Source organism: Megascapheus bottae, chromosome 8 (genome assembly GCF_031878675.1).
Source record: "Megascapheus bottae isolate mThoBot1 chromosome 8, mThoBot2.hap1, whole genome shotgun sequence".
Classification (NCBI taxonomy): Eukaryota; Metazoa; Chordata; class Mammalia; order Rodentia; family Geomyidae; genus Megascapheus; species Megascapheus bottae.
Genome location: NC_143516.1, coordinates 24,168,539 through 24,189,807, shown reverse-complemented (window position 1 = coordinate 24,189,807; position 21,269 = coordinate 24,168,539). Strand labels below are relative to the sequence as shown.

Genomic DNA, 21,269 nt, shown 5'->3' with positions numbered 1-21,269 from the left:
TCTAAAATTGTTCAATAATAAAAATGTTATACTATCTAATTATGAGCCTACAGCACAATGTAAAAAGTCAGATTAGACAAGCAACAAACTTTTTGGAGATTTATCTCCAAAAATTACTCCCCAGGAATAGGCAGTTTTCTCTCACACAAACAGGGTCTTAGGCTTATCTTATGCAGTCATCTCGGTGGTTCCTGTTCCCTGCGCTCTTGGTTCTAAGGTGTTTCTTCCCTGTCACAAATAGCACACATGACATGGCTTCCTTACTGTCGGCCTTGATTTTCCTGTTATAATGGAGCCATCTCATAATTAGGATTAAACAACAATAACAACTAATTGTCTTGGGGCCAGTGGCGGAATGGTAGAGTGCTTGCCTAGCACACATCAAGACCGGGGTTCGATTCTTTGGTACCGCCACAGAAAAAGCCAGAAGTGATGCTGTGGTTCAAGTCCTAGAGTGCTAGTTTGAGAAAGATCATGGACAGTGCCCAGGCCCCGAGTTCAAGACCCAGGACTGGAAAAAACAAAACAAAAAACAAATTGTCTTTTCAGTTCCCATTCCACAGAAAATATACTAAAGAGAGAGACAATCCCCACAAAAACCCTGGACCCTGGCACCAAGAAAGGTATACCAGAATGCCAAACTTTCCCATATATCTCCAAGTTTTACTCATTAGGACTGCAGCTAAATCTACATACTAATGTCAAATTCTTCCTATAGATTGTGATACTGCTATGGCAGGGCAAAAAAAGCCACTGCCTCTCTCCCATCCTGGTTTCAGCCAAACCTGTAACTAAAGTCATTTTTGCCTTTATTTCATGTTATTTCCCTCTATATCTGGGCTGGTTGCTGGATTCAGAACCAGGTCCTTATTGTCAGGAGCCTCTGGTAACACATAATTTGACAGCCATGAAGGTATTATTTCTGATAGTGTCATCTGGGGAGTTTCCAGACTTCAGTCATGGCTGCAAAGGGAAAATGGAGGTTGTTTCTATAGCTGTGAAACCTCATTTAGTCTCAGGACTCTTCTTTGAACCAGATCAATGGCCCTTTGCCACTGGAGACAAAATGGAAAAACTTATGTCTTGGAAATAATTGGTCCAAAGTTTTTTTCCCTGGTGACTTCTCAATAGTGTGACAGGCTTCCTCTTTTTTTTCTTTTTTCTTTTCTTGTCATGTGTGACTTTCTCATGAGCCAATTTGGGCCTCTCCTTGGTGTGCTATTTAGGGTTTTTCTTGACCTATCTGTCTGCCTTGGGTTCTTTGTGCTTTGGGTTATATTTTTCGAGTCAATTTTCAGAAATGTTAAGAGACAGAGAACTACATGTTTTTGGAGACCCTGGTTGCATGAGAGTGGAAATCTCTAACTCTATTTCAGAGTTCTCTAGAGAGGACGCTGGCCCCACCCTTGAGCCATGCTACACTTCTCCTTTCCTAGAGGTTAATTGGAGATGAGAGTCTCAGGTCCTTTTTGTGCCTGGGCTGGCTTTGAACTTTGATTCTTAGATCTCAGCTTCCTGAATAGCTAGGATTACAGTCAAGAGCCACCACACCTGGCCACTTCTTGCATTTTTTGAACTCATGGGGATTTTTCATTTGTTTTGTTTTTGCTTTTCTTATAAATTCACATATCAGTTGTGTACTAAAATTAATACATCTTTGTTTTGTTTTCCTTAGTTTTGTTTGATAGGAGGTTTTAGCTCTATCTGATTATTCTTTTATACTAAAATAACCTAACATTTACTTATGAGCTTATAAAGCTCAAAAATCTTAAAATTCAGTCATATAACTAGATGTCAGTATGTCATAAATATAATTTGAATTTAACTGTCAATTTACTGGTGTGGTAAATTAATATTACCATGTTGTTTTGTCTTATAGCAAAAACTTTAGCATACCTAGATCTGTGACAGATGAGTTGATTGAAATGTATTGCCAATATAAAAGAATGATATCTTTAGAACTATTAATTTATATACTAGCCAATTTGGATATTTTAACTTTGTATGTCTGCAAGTTTATGAAGCATTTCCTTTAGCAAAAATTGTTTCTGTCTGGCATCCTAAATTCCATAAGTAATCTAATAATAAGAATTAAAAACAGAATTGAGTAAATATAAACTGCATTATAGAAGTAAGACATCTGAATTATTTGTAATTTAAAATGATGCTAAGTATAGTTCAGGCTTCTTAAGAATCTACAAAAAGATAATGTACTTGGATCTATTAAATTCACATAGGTTATCAATATTTAAAACTCAAAATTAAACGAGAAAAAAACAGCAATAAAATCTTGTAATGCTCACGCCTGTAATCCTCGATACTCAGGAGGCTGAGATCTGAGGATCATAGTTCAAAGCCAGCCCAGGCAGGAAAGTTTGTGAGACTCATCTCTAATTAACCACCTAAAAATCAAAAGTAGAACTGTGGCTCAAAGTGGTAGAGCACTACCAATGAGCCAAAAAGCTCAGGGACAGTGCCTGGGTCTTGAATTGTGCGGGCTGATTAAAAAAAAAAAAGGTATCAGTGAGGCAATTCTGTAATTTCAAATTTCATCTGTGTTTGTTTTAGTTAAATAAATGTCATTGTATTTAAGGGATGCATTTGTATATAAACAATGATATTGTCATTGGCATTGCTCCCTAAGCTTGTAAAAAGCCTAAATCTATGCTTTACTTAGGACACTTTATCAAGTTAATGGCCTCCTAACTAAAATTGTTAATATTTTTCAGACTTATATGTGTGCTGTTAATTGTTTTATAACTATCATTCTCAAAGATAAATGAATGTCATGGTTTCCTTTATTTGTAATAGTTAGTATACATCTAGAATTTTCCTAGCAGTGGATCATAATAGTTCAAAAGCTATGCACATATGGCCACATAGGATGAGGCTAAGGGAAATGAACTCCAGGATATAGAAACAAGACGTTTATCTTTGTGGTTGTTGCTTTTAATGTACTATGTGAAATTATTTCTTTTCTCTTTTCCCTTTGTAGTTTATACTCTGTTGTTCCTGTATTTTACATTAGTACCTGGTGTATTGTATATATGTTTATTTGAAATAGAAAAGGGAAGGAAAAAACAAGATGATGAGCAAAGGACAAAGGGTGAACCAATGTAACAGCCATATTCACAAGACAATGTATTTGAAATGAACTTTACAACTTGGGAGTGTATGGTGGGGGGGAGGGAAAGTGGGAGAAAAACATGGGAAGCACTATCAGTGTTTGAGAAGTAATGACCCAGTACCTGATGAACGTAACCGTGACTCCTCTCTATATCACCCTGACAATAAAATAAAATAAAATGTGCTTTAGCACTGTGAAAGTCCAAGCATGACCACTTCTGATAATTGAAAGGATTGCATATGAGTCACCTAGGAATATATCTGGAAATCAGCATCAATTTAACGGGGGGACTTAAGTCATTTAATATATTTTTTTACCAGTCGTGGGGCTTGAACTCAGGACCTGAGCGCTGTCCTTGGGCTTTCTCAAGGCTAGAGCTATACCATTTGAGCCATAGCGCTCTTCCCAGCTTTTTTTCTATGTATGTGGTACCAAAGAATCAAACCAGGGTCTTCGTGCACGCTAGGCAAACACTCTACCACTAGGCCAAACTCCTGGCCCCTCATTTAATATTTTTAATTAGATATTAACACAGGTTAAAAACTTAGGTGCATTTTAGAGGATTAAGAAAACTTGGTTAACAAATAGAAATATAAAAATATGACAATTTTTTCAAGGCAAGAAAGAGAGGAATTATAATAGGACTCCCTGAAAATTATGACTTCAAAAAATAACTTTTTCAGCTATAGCCACTCAGGAAGTAGAATAGAAAGAGATCTCGAGGACCTCCCCTGCTTTTAGAGCAAAGAAGGAACAATAAGAACTACAGAAAGCCCAACTTACTGGGACCCACTGCTAAATCTGTATATACATATTTCATTTCCCAATAAACTGTAATACTGCTACTGGAAATACAAAGGAAGATTTAGAAAAATTCCCACCTGCAGTTTTGGCAGAAACTGTAAACAGATGCATTTTTCCATTTTGTATATTTTATTATAATTAATGCCAGGCTTTAATGGCAAAGGCTCTGTTAATACTACATCCTTTTGAGTAGAATAGTTTATGATAAAAGTGTGATAGAAAGGTTTAGTAGCATATAAAAGAAATACACTTTTAAATATAAAAATCTTATGACAGATAAATCATTGTTTTTTGTTCTATAAAGCTTTGATTGGTTGTGTACATAACTTCTTTCAAAAAAGAGGTTCTTGTCTAATAAAAACAGCTCACCTATGACAATTAAGTAGTAGGGGACCAAAACAAGAGAAGGCAAAAAGATGCGTTAAATCCTAAACCATAAATCGCTAGGTCTTTATCATGGACTTATGACCAAAGATAGGATTCCCGGTACTGGCAGATGGAGACGGAGGCAGCTAGAAATCCTAATGTTTTCAAGGACTGAATTGAAATCTTCCATTTCATTGTATTCTCTATTACAAATTGTATTCACGGAGAACAGTATGATCAACTCTCATACTAGATGGCATGCCATGCTAGACACATCTAAGTTTAAATGTTTGGGGAACATAAATGAAGAAGAGGAAGCTAGGAAATACTAGACATCTGTTTAAGGAATCTGCTGTCATTTAACCTAGGACAAAGGATATGTTGAAGCATATCTTCACAATAATAATATTATATAATATATTTGATAGAACTATATTTTATAATATGAAAATGTATTATTTCTATTATTATAGGTCTTATTATATTATTTATACGTAGTATAACATTTTATATAATTTACATGTGATATTATATGTGTTATATACATATTTTTATAGTCTAGGTATTCTATGTGACTTTGGAAAGAATGCAGTTCCTAATATGCATGTATAAATACACAAACACAAAGAAATGAGAGCGCGACAAGATTGGAGTCTGTATAGATAGATGCCTTGCAATCCTATATTCCTGATTCTCAGTGTTATATTTAAGGACTTAGAAGCAATCAAGAAAAGAAACAAGAAATAAATACTTTATATCCTGTCACCTCCCAAATTTCCTTGGTATGTGACAGAAATACAAATGTCTAGAAATTTGGCCTTTGTCTTCAAGGTTTCCACTTACAATATGACACTCATGTAAGCAGATCTCACAGTGGTATCTGGTCCAAGTCCCATTTTTACTTATTTTCTTTCTCAATCACGTATTAGAAAAATTAATGAGATAGGACTTATTACTTGTTACAAAATGGTTTGGTACTACGACTATTTTATTTTTCTGTTGCGAAGTATAGGAATGTGTTAGCTGAGAGTTGAATGGATATGGGACAACTTTCTATGTACCAACCATCACACTGCTGGGCTTCTGGATTCTAGAGAGAACAGCACAGAGAATGGTGTTTCTTGTTTTGTTTTGGTTTGGTTTTGGTTCTGGTGGAGGAGGGGAATGGAAATGCCACTATTCAGATCTTGCCTAGATTTCTGGCTGTATTTGCTTCATGTGGTGAATCCTCCAAGAACTGAGTCTTACCCCCCACCCCGGCCCACTCTTTATCCCCTCTCCCTCTACTTTACATTCTTGTTCTTCATAGTATTTCAACAACTCCATAATGTAAGAGCTTCGTTACTTTTCTCCTTGTTTAGCTTGCAAATTCTGGGAGATGGGAGTGTGATCTGCTCTGCTAGTTACTGTAGCCCCCATCCCACAGCAATGTTAGTAATAGAGCATTCAGTAAGGATTTCTCTACTGAACAAATGAAATGACCGAATCCTGACTTATGTCAGAAATCTTTAAAACAAAAGGTATTTCCGAAGGCATTGCCTGTGATGTTCGTAGATGCTACGTAGAGAAATGATTGAGTTAAATAGGTAAATCGTTTTCTTACTCTAGGACTCCTGGTTTTTTTTTGTTGTTGTTGTTTGTTTTGTTTTGTTTTGTTTTTGTTTTTTGCTAGTTGTGGGGCTTGAACTCAGGGCCTGGACACTGTCCTTGGATACTTTTTGCTCAAGACTAGCACTTTGCCACTTGGACCACAACACCACTTTCAGTTTTTTCTATTTATGTGGTATTGAGGAACTGAACGCAGGCCTCTGTGCATGTGAGGCGAGCACTCTACCTCTCAGCTACATTCCCAGCCCTACTCTAGGACTCCCTTGAGAGTTTAATTCTGAAGCACAGTTAGTATGCAACACATCCCAAACACAGGCATGTGGTGCTGTGCACACGTGTGGTAGAAAATGGTGAATCTTGCACTTCCTTCAGATATCCTTGTTCCTCTAACCTGACGTTCAGTGTCAAACTGTGGCAACATGCCCACTCTCCTGTGCCTCTCTCTGTTGTAACCAAGTTTCTTTATGAGGTTCGTAAAAGCCCCACTCCTCTCATTGCACACGGTTCACAGGACTTTTTTTTTAATATGTGGTTTTGTATCACAGCTCTCAACAGATGTCCCTGTACTTCTGGAAAGACTGAAGCTGTCCTCCTCTGGCCTGGAGCCTGAGTCCCTGGAAGGCTTCCAGGCCTCACTAGCTGCCCATTCTTTCTGGCACAAATCCTGCTCTTCTACTCTGGGACCACTTGTTAGAATTGAGAACACAATTTTTTTTAGTTTTATTGGACCCTGTGTCTGATACTTGGCCAGCAAGCAAACATAATAGCTATAATTTATAAACTCCTCCTATGGCTAGGCCCTCAGGATCCCTCATTCTGCTCACTTTACACGTGAGAAATGAGGTCCACTGGGATTGGAGCACTTGCCTAAAGTTATTCAGCTAGGATTCAAAACTTAACTTTTATTGACCAGCTTGTCTTGTGCCATCATACTTACCTGACCATGTTTGACCTTCATCTGCCCTTTTCAGTACCTCAACATCACAGTGAACCACCACCTATGGTGATGAATCTCAATATGCCATGTCTCAGTTTGATGTCATTCTATCAGGCTCTTTTGATCTCTGTTATGGTGGTACAGCTTTGATTCCATTAAAATGAGACTAAAGAAGAGGCTTAATTTAAGTCCATATTCCTTTCATGTAGAGAATATGTGTTGATCGTGTCCGGCACTACAAAACTCTTGTCTCTGACATCCTCAACTCCCACACCTCTTGGCTATTAGAGTACATAGACTTGTAGGAATGGCGAATCTAATCTCAGGGTTGGGGTGTAGCAGAAGTGACAGAGTGCTTTACACAGCATGAGTGAGATCCTGGACTGACTCCTAGCACTGCAAAAACAAAATGAAACAACAATAAAATAAACCAAAAAAAGCATTGCTGAGAAGATTAATCACAAATCTGATTGGAATTCATATAAGGTGACCTGCAACTAGGCTTGCACACATGACTGAACCTTCCTTTATTTCACACTAGGGTAGGATGCAAATACAAATATGTGATTTCCCTTGTATGGAAGTGACGGAAACTAATACATTAAAAGTTTAGGACCCTAGATTGATATTGCGTTACTTACTGAAAAGGCAGACAGAGAAACTTATTCTACAGCATTTCATAGCAATAGTCAGACCAAACAGGGAAAATATCATTAAAATGATCTTTAAATACGCATAGACCATGACTAATTTATAATTATGCCCCAAAGCCAAACATCTGCACACATCTACTTAGAGTTCAAGTGACGTGTCTTTAAAGTAACCTCCACCTGTTTATCTTATTTCATGCCTTATTAGCTACTAAAAGAGAAGAAGGGAAGAGTTTCTAAGGAGATTTAAAAATGAGAAAATACTGCTCTAGAAAAGAACGATCCCTGAAACATCATCAATAGATGATGAGGATGGGGCCAAATGACCCGGAAAACTTCTTAAAGCTACTCAGTAAAGAACAAAGAGCAAAGAATCTCCAGCAACTGGAAAAAACTGCATCATGATGTAATATCCTGGGGTTCCCTGTGGACCCCAATTCCTGTCCTGGGACACACACACACACACACACACACACACACACACACACTTCCCTTTCATTAGTAACAAAGAAAGCCAATATCAGGTGAATTTCTAGTCTGTAAACATTCTTTCTGCCTACAAGCCATCTGAATGGACAGAATGTATTTCTTCTAGGGAATTAGGGTCTGAGAAAACAATCACAAGAACAATGTTTGTATGGTGCGTGGTGGCAGTTGCCAGGTGCCAGGCTATGTTCTCTCATTTGGACCTGTGGATTGCACATCAAGGTGAAGGTTTCTAATCCAGATGGGCACAGAGTGCACTCAGAAGGCAAATGAGGCGACAAGAACTGAACTCCAAACCTAACAACTATTGCGTCACCTCTTCCTACCTCTTAAAAGCAGCTGGCTTCATGAAAGCCTTTTGACTCCCTGGCTTATTTGGGGTGAGTAGTTTATAAACACCCGAACTTCAGCTTAGCACTAAGTAGGCTGTGTCTGAAAAGAAATTGGTGCTATTCACATACTTATCCTTTTCCATGAAAGTGTATTTCTTCTTTGACTCACAAACCCTCAGTTCATTGTTAAATATTCTCTTGAGCTCTAAAGTGCCAGGGGTTGAATTACATGCTGTACTCACAGCTGAGAAGAGATATGGTCCTCTTTCTCATCTTGCTTGTATTAATATCATTAGTTACTTTCTGAAAACATATGGAAAAGGATTCTTATAGAGAAGGTGTCTCCTTGCTTATCCTGGAGACTAATCAGAAAGGTGTAGTGGGCACTGTTTTAAAGGATGAACAGGTCTTAGGTAAGTAAGAGGGAGAGCACCATAGTCTGACATAAAAGGCACACAAGAGGCTCTTAATACACAATTAAATACAGTGCCTTGAGCAGAAGGGCAAAAAAAATCAAGGGTGGTGGCAAGATTTTTAGATCTCATGGCTGCCTGGCAGAGCCATGATCTGAAATATGACATAGAGGGAGAGGGATAGGGGATCAATCTTCTCTCCCCATTCCACAGCCCTTGGTAAAGGGTAGGGCTAGAGAGTTAATATTTACAATAGGTTCCCCTTCCCTTATCTACCTACCCCTTATTGCATATCCAGTTTCTCAGTAGGAGACACCAGACCAATGAGAGGCCTGTTTGCATTCCTTCCCTAGAAACTTCAATCCAGCCAGATTGAAAGTCTGGGTCAGTTGGCAGAGAGGCCCTAAACTATTTTCAGAAAAAGAATTCCCTTTGCATTTGGTGCTGAGGCAAGGCCATTGTATGTCCGCCAGTCTGATGAGAACAGAGCAGCCATGATTAGAAATATACATCCATACTGAACACGAGCAGCAAAGGAAGGATGCAGACTGGAACACAAAGAGCCCCAAACCGTTGTTGAAAAAAAAAGAGATAGGTGTTGGTTCTGTGAAATGCTATTCAAACAGTAATCTCCATTTCAAGGGATTCTGGTTTTTTTCTATGCAAATACTTGGACATGAAAGTGGAAAAAAATTAATTTTTAGATGTAACTGAGATTATTGGGTAGAGGTAGTGTCAATACATCTATAGAGCCATCAGTCTTGGCTTCCACACCTTCCTATTTTCTCATTTCTAAGCTTGTCTCCTATCTTTCCCCCTCTTCTTCCCAGACGAGGTGAAGAATGAGACACATCAAGAAGCACAGGCAATTCCTTCCAATAGAGTCTATGAAAAGATGGAAGTGCAGTGCTGCCCTCCCTGTAACTGAAGCACAGTTATAAAGAGCTGATACTTGGGAAAGAGAAAAGGCTTGTACATTTAGAAGGTACCAACCCAATCTTCCAGTTCTGCAGGTGAGGAGTTAGGAGAGGAAATTCTAAGGAAGGTAGGAACATCACTGAAATAGTCGTGACAAGTGCCTCTCAGGTGCTTCCATTCTGTCTGACACTTCAGTACTAACAAAAGTACCATGAAAAGGGATTCTTTATCTTTTAAAGGAAGATTTGAGACAGTGGGGCTAACTATTCCTCTCCCCATCTCTCATCTTACTTCTGTGACAGAAGGGACTCCTGCTTTCAGCAGCTTCCTGTTGGAGGGAGTGAGCTGAGAACTCATGGTCTTACTTCTGTCGTTTGATGGCGCTCACCATCAAAGGAAAGTTCTAGCAGCACAATTCCGTCTTTGGTTTTGTATTAGTACCACATTCCCATGTGCAGTTCCTATGTGTAGCTCTTATTATGCACTGTTTTGTTTTGCTTTTCTTTCTCCAATGAAATCCAGGCACTGAAGTACTGCACCATGAGAAACCCAGTGTATAGCACCTCTCCCTGGAGCAGTCAAGTTAAGGCAATTACCTCAAAGCTCAAAACAAATAAACAAAGTACCACTCTACCCAGGGCATAACCTTTACAGCATTGCTCACAGAATAAACTTCATCCTTTTCTAGCTAATACAAATTGTGGTAGGAAGTTTAGGATTCCAAACCACTTTTTTCTTTTTTTCTTTTTTTTTTTTGCCAGTCCTGGGCTTGGGCTCAGGGCTTGAGCACTGTCCTTGGACTTTCTCAAGGCTAACACTCTACCACTTGAGCCTCAGCACCACTTCCAGCTTTTTGCTATGTATGTGGGGTACCAAGGAATCGAACCTGGGTCTTCGTGCATGCTAGGCAAGCACTCTACCACTAAGGCAAACTCTCGGCCCCCACTTTTTTCTTTCTTTAAGAATTTATATTTGGAAGGTAATGTGTGTGTGTGTGTGTGTGTGTGTGTGTGTTCACATATGTACATATACAGCATCATGTAAAAACTATACTTGATCAGTACAAAGAACAGAAAATATCCACTTGATAAACAATATTCCTTTCCAGAAAACAAAAAGTGGTAAGTGAGAAATGTATCACATGATCGTTTGACTTTATAATTGGTATCTCACCTCTGTTTTAGTACTCTTTGGTCAATTAGTGCATTATCAACGCTTTCAGCTGGATGGGAATACAGTGCCCTCTCTCTGTGGCTCGCAGGACTAAGAGACTGTTCGTTCCTAGAACCAAATCAGAAAAGTTGGGTCAAAGGTCATTCAATAGGAGTCATCATTGTTGTCTCACACTGGCCCTGTTGGTAGTGTTTACACTTGGTCAATAAATAATGTGGTCATCATCCCTGTCTAAGTTCACTCAGGATTCAAGACCCAGAGAACTGAAAGGAAGACCTGCTGGATTCACTCCATGGCTTCTACATTTCAGGAAGAAGATGAATGCCAACTAACCATGCTGTATCCACCCAGCTGAGGTATTTTTAAATAGTTTCAAGAAAATCTTGACGTTTCTAAAATGAAGAAGATTCTTTCTTAGTGAACATTCCTAGTGACCAAAATTAAGTGGTGAACAGGGTTCCACCCTTCCTCTACTCATTGCTGTTTTGAGGGAACATTCATTGCCTGCAACATTCTTTTCATCTTAGAACTACACACCTTTCTTTTCCAAGGGATGCAGCTGAAGCCGGGAAGGAAAGTCACTTTTTACTAACTTGGCAGTTATTCCAGAATTCTTACTCATTACTTTTTCCAATTTCGAATCCAATAATATTCTACCAGATTTGTGATTTTTGAGTCACAAGGCAACTGCAAATGCTTTCATCAATTTCACATTCCCATCATTGGCCTCATTGTGAATAGATTGCCAAGTATTCTGTCCAAATATGGGCCACAAATCCGACATCAATTAACATGCCAGGGAACCGTTGTCCTATCGTTTGCCAAGTTCTGAATAGTTTTTCAAGTAGTCGGTCCAGGTATGGGCCATAAATCCTTTCTAAGCTAACATATCAGAAAGCCACTGGCCGCTGGTTGGAGTTTTTCTTAAGTTGAAACCTTTCTGCTATCTCTGATCAGGATTACCATTCAGAATTGCCAAGAAAGAATCATTTATTTTATTTTCCAGTCAAAAATGCTAAAACTTTAAAAAGATCAAATAAATGACTAAGGTTAGAAGAGTAGCATATGTAAGAGAGATTTGAAATTAGATATTTTGAAGTATTAAAAACTAGTTTTAGAGATCTTTCTTATACCGAGTTTCCTGTTTCTGAAAATCATTTCCTACAAGGCTTTAACTCAATAATATATTTCTATATCTCTCTACTGCCATTTGCACTTGACAATAGTCACAGTATATTTGGCAATAAACAAATATAACCAACAATATCTTCTCACATGCAATTGTGATTTTTTTTGTGCCCAAATAATTTAACCTAAATATAAGGTAACACAGTTGACTTACAGTGGGTCACTGTAAGTCTTCATCATAATCCCTGTACAAGCAGCAATTCTGCCTTGGCTACAACTGAAACTAGTAAACTGGAGTAACAGAACTTCCTAATTAACAAGGACTGTTTTGGACTGGTATCGGGTGGAGAGATTTACTCAAAGATTATGTGACTCTTTAACATGGGTGTGAATTAACAAGGTGTTTGGTACTATATTACTTATACAATGTACAGAAGTAACAGGAATGCCAACATTTAATTTAATCAACCCAAGCCAGTGGTAGACCAGGAATGAAGCCCAGATTTCCTGGCAGCCAAATCAGTTCTTGTTTACTGGAGAACATTATAAACTGATTTGTCGTGGAAAGAGATTGCTTGTTTCCTCCTGAACTGTGCCCAAGGCAACATCAAGATTCCAGTCAGCTAAGAGACTTCTAGCTTACAAGTTTTAGTCATTCAAAATGTCCAAAAATTACTGTGCACCGTCTTTGAAGTTTATAACCTCCCTTTTGCTAAAAAAAGGGAGTAAAAGTTTCCTGTGGAACTTCACCAAGATCCACAAGTTCAAGATTATGCCAGAACACCATTCAAGAGATATTTTCAAATGTAGCAGTTAGGGGATTTTCCAGTCCAACTGTAAACCAGCCCTTCAAGGATTCATGTCCTGAATATTTGATACTAGAAATCAAATTACTTTAGGCAAGTCTAACATTACATTCTTTATCAAAGAGAAATAGAAAAACTATTCCAGATCAAATTTCAAAATAGTAAAAATAGAATGAATATTATTAAACATCACTCTTATTATTTAAAGAATAATTTATCCACAACAAACACTGCACCTTGTCTTTTAAAAACAGAAACAGCATATCAGAATGCTTGAAAGGATTCCTGGGAATAGATTTGTAAAATGAAATGTTTACAAATAAATTCTACTATCATCTTTTTGCATTACTCAGTATTTTTTTTAAGACCAAAGGAAAAAAAGTCACTCCAAAATCTCAGAGCTTTCACCTCATACCACAAATTTTCTGCATATTTCTTTCGGGGTGCTTTTTTTAAAAAACAAAAAAAAAGAATGACTCTTAAAAAAGAATTTAAAAAAATTATAATGGCAAAGGTGATTAGTGAATTATATTGAGAGAATCTGGAACAGAAAGGAGAATGAGTTAGTACAGACTCCTAAACAAATAAATACACAAACATATAAATAAATCAGTCGTTCTGGACACAACAAAAGAAGCAGTCAATACAGATGCCTTTGCAAATACTTTCATCTCCACTGCTTACTTTCTGCAAGGACTTCCCTAATCACTGGAGTCAGTGATTAAAGATTGCTTGTTTACAGGTTGTTGAATACAAAAGTAATGTACCTTGAATTGTACAGCTTTGACAAGAGCACTTTTTATTCAACAAACTAGACATGCTGTACATGCAGTCTTTTAAAAGGCTACAGTTTACTACGATCTTTGAACTCCAGGTCTGATGCCCACCCTTCCAAGAGGGTACACAGTATCGAAACTAAGGCCATTTGGGAGCACACTTACTCAAGGGCTGCATCACTTGGGGTGGTCAAGGCTGGCTCTCCCAGGCTTCTGGAAGACTCTAGGTTTTGACTGCTCTGCTTATATTTTTTAATTAAATCCATCAGAACCGCTTGATGTCCTATTTTCTTCACCAGTTGTTGAACCATCCTATCATTAAGTGCTAGAAGAGCGGCTCCACTTACTTCTTCCTCTGGAAAAAAGAAAAATGATTCCAATCTGTAGGGGTTCCCAGTAAAAATCTGGGCACTGTAAATAAGCAAAAGCATTTCTGGTGCTCAAAGGGCCATCTGAACTTGTCTTCTGCTGTCACAAACTCATCTCTATTTTTTAATAAAGAGAGAACTTTGATAGTGTGAATTCCAAATTAATTTCAGCTCCTTAGCAAAGTATCAGAACAGGGAGCCACAATCAAAACTTTATTTGCACACTAATGTCCATCCCCATTCATATTAAAACAGCCATTGTCTTTATGAGACAAAAAAAAAAAGAAAAAAGAAAGAAAAAAAAAAGAAAATCTTTGGAAGTTGTTCTTATTCCTTGCCAGTATCTAATGCTTGTAAATCAAATACTGGACAAGATATATACTAAATTATATATGACAAAAGCAATGTTAAAGTTGGTATAAGACAATATACCAACATAAGACGGTATATAGTATATACGTATATGTGCATATATATGAGTATATATATATACTTATATGTCCAAAGCCCTACAAAACTGGCATGTATCCCTGGTAGACACTGGGTTAAATAGACATCACCAGTCAGTAAAGAAATGAAATTATCTCTGTTCCAACAACCCCCCTTTCACATCCACAGACATCAGACAATAAAATTTTCACAGCAGAAGACACTCATAATATCTGGGCTGCTCAAGACAGAATTTTTTTTAAAAAAGTAAAAACAACTCACCTTGAAACCTAGGAATCAGCTCTCCTAAGTTTTTCTCCACTAACCAACTGCAGACCTGCTCAACTGACCAAGTTTCCATTGTTGTGGCAAGGCTTGTAAATAATACACCTGTAGAAGTAACTGTCAGAGAAAAACCACTGAAGTTTTAAAAAATATTGTTCTTCTTTGATTACAAAAAAACCCACAAACTTTCCTTTGCTCAACTCCTTTAGACTGTCAATATTCAGCTTTTGAAAAGTTAATATTTTTGCAATATACATTAAAAAGTTGCTAACAAGACAATAATTTTTTAAAAGATAATTTTAACTATTATCTGGTTTCATTTCTTAAATCTCTTAGCCTTCTCCTACTTTTTTTTCTACAGGCATCCCTGGATTTTACTGAAGGAAAGCCAGAGCATACAATGGTACCCAATCCTGTACCATTAACACCCAGGTTTCTTCACAAAGAAAAGAAAGGTGTAAAATCATCAGGAAGTGGTTGACATTTACAAAAGGGGTGGGTAAGGGAGATGGGAAGGAAGGATCAGATAAAAGGCTGACAGATACTCAGTACACCAAGATCGGTTAACCCTTTGCTGATCCCAGATAGGAGAAAAAGCTGCAACCACTTCTCACAGCTCTGGTTTCCCAAGAAGAGGAGCCAAGCTTTCCATCCAATATTACCCTCACTTACTGTACTAAGTTCTAGAACTGTATTGGTGGTTTCATGATTGGTAAGGTAATGAAGATAAACGGGTACTTTAATTGCATTTTTAACATAAGAACAATTGAAAACTAGTAACCATTATCTATGTGAAAGAAGTATATAGTTCTCAAGAGAGTCTTAACAGTGCAGCTTGCTTTGCGTATCTCTATCCTGCAAACAGTATACTTCTATGCCAACTTCGATACCAATTTCAATAATTTTTCCTGTTTACTTGAGGTATCTTCTTCCCTATTTTAAATTTTAAACCAAAAGTTTACTAATAGATTGAATAGCCTAACCATTGATTTGATGTGTTAGAAACTAGAAACTGGAACATCTTGACCATTTAACAGTTTTCAGTTTTGATTTTCAATCTAAAAGACATTGATTAATTTGGGTCATGTGATAATGATTATTCTGTAAAGGCAGGAAAAAGCTGCACTTGGTGGAATGGAATCATAAACAAGGAAAATGTATCTATTAGGTTACATATAGTTAGACATTCTAAAACTAAATGTTCTGCCATTTCATTTGTATATATCCAAGTAAGTTACAATGACCTACCTCATGGACAGAAAAAGGAAAAAGATGTTGACTTCCTTAGTTGACGATGTACTGATAACTGCACCCAGAAATAATTTCCTAGAAAACAAGCACACTTCATAACAATAAGCAACTTAGTCATGAGTATTCACAAACACTGAGTTGAAAAATCGAATACAAGGGTTAAATATAGAACGTCTTTTGAATTACAGCAGTGAATTTAATTTGCTATGACAAACAGTAGCCACAGAACTCTTCCCCTAGGCTAAGCAGCAAGAGCTGGGTGTGAAAAGTCATTATTTGTGAGACTCTGGTGTAAATTAAAAATCACACCTTCCTGTCACACTTTTGGCTTCCTTGTGAAGAGCAGGACTTAGAAAAAAAGAGAGGTAAAAAAAGAAAAAAGAAGAAAACAATTTTCTAAACTCCAAGATTAAAAGGTATGCTGACTAGAAGATACTGACTAGATGGAGAAAGGAAATTCAAAACTAAAATTAATGCTTGCACTTGAAATCATTTGCATATTTTTATTTTGCAGGTTCCTTTTACTTCAATATTGCTTCTGGAAAGAAAAACACTTGTTAGATTCTAACCTCATACAAACAGAATGCAAAAATAGTAGGTCTATCCATAGTTTCTCTGAATATTATGTAAAATAACATCACTGTCTAGACAAGGTTGCATCTCTAGGTAGCAGCCTTGCAACTTCTAATATGAATGATAGATGCAATATTTTGATCTTCTATACCATGAATGGATAAAGGTTATATAAAATGAAAAAAAGATGTATCTGCTATCTTTACTCTGAGATTCAGGAATATTTTAAAAAGACTACAAAATAGGAGAGCAACTATTATATCTTAAAACTCAAAAATAAGAATAGAGAATTAATTAAAACATTATGTGTAATTGTTCCAGGGAGAATAGTCTTATTTGATTATGTTGTAGTTCAATACATGAAATTTGCATTAAATAATAAAGGGATTCATCAAATTCAGCCCAAAGAGAGATAAGACTTTAGGTAAAGCACCCTGAATGTGAGCATATTAATTTAATAAATGTGCTAAAACTCCAAAGAAAGATAATAGAGCTTCCTGCTGTAGATCTGATTTTGAATCTAAAGGGAAAATGTAACATAACATCAACAATAACAAGGCCTTACTTGGAAGGAAATACATAGAAACATTTTGTCAGATTTCTTCATAGTAGCATTTAATTATTTTTATTTTCCTGAAGTCCATAAACTAAGACAACAAAAAGATAAAAACGGATATGGTGAATCCTAGGTGGAGATTTGACATGTCCCTTTAGGGCTGAACTGGAAAGGACAAACCCATGTTTAGGCTCAACTCATGACCTATGGGCAAAAAAGAAGGTACATGGAACTACCAAAATAGGAAAGGTCCAGTTTCTGGGTAACTTCATGAGGTAGCAGTTTTGTTGGGAAGCAGGCAGTGAGATCATGGTCCTGCAGTGGAGTGAACTCCACCTGAGGCTGGTGACCATTCCAACTATCACCAGACCAAGTTGACTGAAACAACCTACCTCCTTCCAGTGTTTTGCCCACCAGCTTGGCTGCCTCTTGCCTGCAATTCTAGCTATGTGGGAGGCAAAGAACAGGAGACTGAAATATGATGGTAGCTAGGGCAAAAGGCTCTTGAGACTCCTTTTGCATCAATGAGGGGGGAGTCACAGTGTCACATGTCTAGGATAGATCTGTGATCTCACCTCTGAAGCAAACTCAATGGCCAGGCACAAGGGTGCATGCTTGTCATCCCCTAGTTACACAGGAAGCATCAGTAAGAGATTCTAAGTCCAGGCCAGCCATGGCATTTATTTGCAATTCTAGTTTGAAAATAATCAACACAAAAGAGGCTTGGAGGCATGGCTTCAAGTGGTAAAGCACCTGCCTTGCAAGTGCAAGGCCCTAAATTCAGTCCTTATTACTCCATCCTTCCCCCCCCCCAAAAAAAGGTATTTACTGCCCAGATAGCCCAGGGCTAAGTGAATATATGAAGCTAATTGAAAGGACCTCCAGGATACTGAAACAAAAGCCATATAATGAATGATTGTTGTCCTTAATTTACTATGTTATCTTTCATCTCCTTTGCTGTCCCTTGGGTATCTCATATTGTTACAGTATCTCACTTTGTTATCTGATATATTGAATTTATTTGTATTTGGTTATTTGAAATTTGATAGGGAAGGGGGGAAAACCAAGATGGGGAGGAGGGGAAGGGGGGAGGGTGATGGGTACCAAGACATGTGAAAGGGTATCAATGTATGTGAATCAATGCACCTTTTATCTGGCAAATATCATGTAACCCTTTTATTAATTACAATAAAAAAATTTTTTAAAAATCTGCCAGAGTTCATAGAGTAATTGGAGATTGGATAAAATGGCTACCGTGGCTTATGTGAGAAAGGCAAAAGTGAACAAACCTAGATCTTAGCGGACAGAATTTGGGTAAAATAGTAGTAACCAGAGGTTACTTTTTATTTATTATTACAGAGGCCATGTTGTAGAAGCCTTGAACCCTTTTAGGGACAAAAATGTATATAAAACATAGAAGAAATACTTTCATAACAAAGCCAAATGTCCTTCAAACAAACAAACAAAAAAAGACACAAAAGAAGTTAGAAAGTTTATCACCAAGGCTCCACACACTAGAGAGAGACAGAATGCTTGCGAATAAGATCAGCCAAAGACCAAGGTGTTGGATCCTCTTATACATTGGTAGGGGAAATATAAATCCATATAGCTTTCTATTTTATAGGTGAAGATCTTGAACTTACCAGAGGTAAGTCATCTAATGTTCCATAGCTTTGCACAAATACAATATTTTTGAATTCCAATCTAACAACTTTAAAAACAAATTATAGTTATTATAAAGGTGATATAGAGGGGTTACAGTTATGTAAGTCAAGTAAAGAATACATTTCTTTTTGGACAATATCACCCCCTCCCTCTCTTGTAGTTTTTCCCACCTGACCCCACACAATGGGAACACATGGTGTCTGATGCATACCATTGTTGCATTTGTTTACCGCTTGCCTCTTCATTTATGTGACCCCTTACCTTCTCAAAGACAGATCAATGCACAAAGACAAAAATGAAAGCAAAACAGAGCTAGGGAGTTTGGCTTAGTAGTGGAGTGCTGACCTAGCATGCATGAAGACCAGGGTTCAATTCCTTGGTACCATATACACAGAAAAAGCTGAAAGTGGCGTTGTGGCACAAATGGTAGAGCTATTGTCTTGAGAAAGCCCAAGAACAGTGTTCAGGCCCTGAGTTCAAGCCCCAGAACTTGACAAAAGAAAAGAAAAGAAAAACATTAGAGAAATCACCTTGTTTCCATTTCCTGGTGTTCTGGAGTTCATTTCAACAAATAATGTAAATAAAACTTTTTAAATGGTCCCACCCATTAACTTTCAAATAATACTTCTAATACCTAAGGACATTAAAGTGAATGTAAGTCTTTGAGCTGTAGCAATGCTTTCAATGGCAATTAAATCTCAGTCTAATGCAAACCAGAACTGTGTTGTTTTGGAGTCAGCGTGGTGTGTTCTTCAACAGTAGCAGGCCTTCAGAGGTTACTGAGTTAAAACTGCAAGCTTGTGCATGTCCAATTACTGTGTGAATATGCTTTGAAGGCAATTCTGTGGGTGTGATATGAACAGGAGGATTCCAGTGCCTCAGGGCGTCTCCAGCTGGTGGACAGTGTTGAGACTGGGTCAGTCTTGGGACAGCAGTGATAACTTGTTCCCCATGCTCAGAGACATTCAGCAACCTCATTTATTCAGCCTATCATACTCTACAAGCCCTTTTCTTCTGTAGTCAACTGAATGGTTCTGTAAGTGGAAATATGAGCAGACCATGCTGAGAATGCTGAAGTAATGAATCTTAAATGTAGATTCTCTTAATTGTATCCTGACTTGCAATCTTTATTGACAAATGCTCAAAAGTGGTGTCAGAAAGGAAAGAAGGAAGGAAGGAAGGAAGGAAGGAAGGAAGGAAGGAAGGAAGGAAGGAAAGAAGGAAGGAAGAATCTCTGTGGATGTTGGTCAAGCTTCCTGTGCCAACATATAATCTGGATACAATGAGAGGAAGGTCCTAGAAATAAGTACTGGGTCAATGGGTAGTGTGTGTCCAATGAGGAAAGGCCTTGCCCCATAGCCTCTGCTGCCAAGGCCTTCGCAATGTCCATGGCATGGAATTCTTGGCTGAGCTCAAGGGCATCCAGGAGGGGTCCACATGATGAACTGTGTTCAAACCTGGCTCAGAGCTTGATATTAAATTACTATGAAACAAAGAAAGATTTATGTCTCCTGCTTTTAGTGGACTGAGATTTATACCCAAATGCTGATACTTAAAAAAGAAAAACCCAAGTCATAAAGTAGCAGAGTGTCATGTTAGGCTTCTGCCATTCATCATGTGGGATTACAATGGGTTTCTTCATTAGATGAAGTTCTGAGCTAGCTCTGAGGGAAGGACTGCTTCTTACCCAACATTGCACATACTTTCCGTACTTTGCACCATGCCTGGCACAGAGGAAGCCACTGTCAGGATAACAATTTAAAGAATTGCCTAAAGAGGAGCTGGTATAGGAAGCTCAAAGCAGAAACGAGCCAGCCAATCTCTCCAATATTAATGGCTCTCGAGCCTACAATCCCATATTCTGAAATGTGGACGAGCTTTACAGCTGGGGGAATTCTTTCCCTCTCGTCATAACTCATAAGACAATTACTTCTTCCTACAAATGCTTCCATCAAATGTAATAACTTGTGATGTCTGGGGCTCCTACTTATGCAGTGTAAGCTCTGGTGCAGCACACTGCTAGTGATTAGATTTCTAATGAAAAGAATCCAGATTTATTGTCATAGAGTCCCCAGTATGAGGTCCTGAACGTTGCAGCAATGACTTCCAGCCTTTTAGATGGCGTTGTGTTGGGACTCTGTATTTAGAACTCAAAGCAGTCTATAGTGTAAATGGGCAGCAGGCTGGGCCTATGCAGGAATTGCTGAACAAGAAGATGGACTGATGGATTAATAGAATTTGGTGTGCAAATATCTCTAAATTATTTGGGAAGACCATTGTAGACTCCAAGGAGACACAGGTTCTGTCAGACTGTGAGGGTCCCTGAGCAGGATCAAGTTCAAGTTAATTAATTACCCTTACTATCCTTTATTTCTGATCCATATATCCACTCCTCTTCAAGTACTTTTCCAAACACAAGTTCTCTAAGGATCTGTTCCTTGGGAAATAAAAACTCAGAGTGCTGCCAGCCCCAAACCCTGCCAAGCTAGTTGTATAAGTAAGAATAGGATGGTCTGAAGATATGCATTTTAGAAGTTCAGTTGATGGAGACAGACAAGCTTGTCTGTTTCTTTGTATGAATGTATGACTTGAACAAGTTCTTATAACCTAAGCCTCAG

General features: G+C 37.9%; 1 protein-coding gene across 1 annotated transcript in view; it reads right to left on the bottom strand.

The window, feature by feature from the left end:
- The window catches only part of Samd3 (sterile alpha motif domain containing 3), an 82,044-nt gene that overhangs the window by 43,149 nt on the left and 17,626 nt on the right, over nt 1–21,269 (bottom strand). Inside the window, 4 exon segments of the mRNA XM_090338142.1 lie at nt 10,815–10,922; nt 13,690–13,879; nt 14,604–14,723; nt 15,855–15,932. Of these exon segments, the coding sequence (XP_090194268.1) occupies nt 10,815–10,922; nt 13,690–13,879; nt 14,604–14,682 (377 nt within the window). The 5' untranslated portion in view covers nt 14,683–14,723; nt 15,855–15,932.